Below are 1619 nucleotides of genomic sequence, written 5' to 3'. Positions count from 1 at the left end.
ATAATGAAGCTCTTTTTTTTGCAGTCCGTCACCAAACGCAAATTTTTCTTATGGAATATGAAGTTAATGGACTGAACTCCTGAGAAGCTGGTTAATTGGATACAGGCAGGAATACAGGAGGAAAAGGAAAACAATTTCTTGGTTTTTGTATCCATAGTGGCAGCATATGCAAAGGAAAAGAATGTAGGAACTGAGATGGCTGAAATAAAAACTGAACAATGTTCTACCACAACAGAGTTATGCTTTTTAATCTCTCAGACTTTACCAGGAAAGGAAAAAAAATGTGGAGCAACAAGAAATACCTCTCCAACCTGTGGTTACAAAAGAAATATAGTTCAGGAGGCTGGATCAAAGAATTATTGTAACCAGGTGATATGGTGTAGAGGAAGTACATAATCGTTATTGGCATCTTCCTGAGGAATCATCACTAAAACAAATTTTAAGAGTGATAAATTTAGGGGCAAAATCTGTGTTTCTGTATGCTGAGAATGGGGGAACATGTACGGATTATTGCTAAACCCACAATTATCTATACAACAGAGATGAATGACACTGGAAAATACAGTCGTATGACTGATTATCCCAGAGGGGTGGGTTAGAGTTGTGATTACGGTTGTTTTCCCCCTAAAGGAAACTGCCCAATTAACAAATGGAATACTCCAGAGGGAGCAGTTGACATTCCACATATGCAAGAAATGCTGGAGTGGCTTTATGGCCCTGAAGATATCCATCCAAGAAATATGCCCCTTTCAGAGATCGTAGCAGAGATGGTAATTACCTGGGCTCCCCCACCATGGCAATCTCAGGTAGCTTTTCTTCTAGAGGACAATCCTGCAATTAAAGAAGCTGAGTCAGCTCTATTACAAACATTTCTCCATTTGGGCTTTAAGGATACAAGAAACATCAGGGTGATTCTTAGGCAAAAAGGAGGAGACTGTGGGGAAAGGATTTACCCCAGCCAGGTGGAAATTTTTAGGTGTTTACTTAGGAATGGGATGAATATAGCAAACATTGATGAAGTTGAGACAAAGGTTCTAAGGCAGCACTACCGAAGTTTGGGTACAACAGTGAAGGGCCCTTCTGTTTCCCCAATATAAAAAAGACCTAAACAAATCTGTTCTAGTCATCCCACTTACGAGGAATTGATAATGAGACAACCTACTCAGAATCACTTAAAATAGAAGGTCAGCTTCCTGATCAAGATATGGATTGAAGGGAAGGCCAGTCTTCTGGTACAACCCCTAACATGGGATCTGAGGCCATATGCACATGTGTGGGTAAAATGGCCTAGGGATAAAGAATAAACATCCTTGGGGCTTCTGGACACAGATAACCAATATACTGTAATTCCCAAGCCTGACAAAATCTTAAATGGACCTAAAGTTGTATTAGGAGGATATGGAAATGTAGCTATTAATGGGATTAGATTGAAAGTCTGTATGAGAATTGAAACATATAAACAAATGTTGCATGAAGTAGTTGCAACTCCTTTACCTGAATTTATTATTGGTATGGGTATCATGATCTTCAGCAGAATCTTGCTTGCATGTGAAATCAATGACACTGTTCTGTAGTTTCCACACTCAGTTGGGTCACCTTTCTTTGGAATGGGAACAAAT

The 1619-nt window shown here is 39.4% G+C and overlaps 1 protein-coding gene across 1 annotated transcript in view; it reads left to right on the top strand.

Annotated features, from left to right (window-relative positions):
* Nucleotides 1–1619, top strand: part of LOC102859346 — an 8828-nt gene that overhangs the window by 1858 nt on the left and 5351 nt on the right. Inside the window, exon 3 of the mRNA XM_006880818.1 lies at nt 631–770. Within this exon, the coding sequence (XP_006880880.1) occupies nt 631–770 (140 nt within the window). The remainder of the gene's footprint in view (nt 1–630; nt 771–1619) is intronic.

This window comes from Elephantulus edwardii, unplaced genomic scaffold, assembly GCF_000299155.1.
Source record: "Elephantulus edwardii isolate Elephantulus edwardi_28Jun2011 unplaced genomic scaffold, EleEdw1.0 scaffold00010, whole genome shotgun sequence".
NCBI lineage: Eukaryota > Metazoa > Chordata > Mammalia > Macroscelidea > Macroscelididae > Elephantulus > Elephantulus edwardii.
The sequence above is the reverse complement of the archived record's forward strand: the minus strand, read 5'-3'. Positions and strand labels throughout refer to the sequence as shown.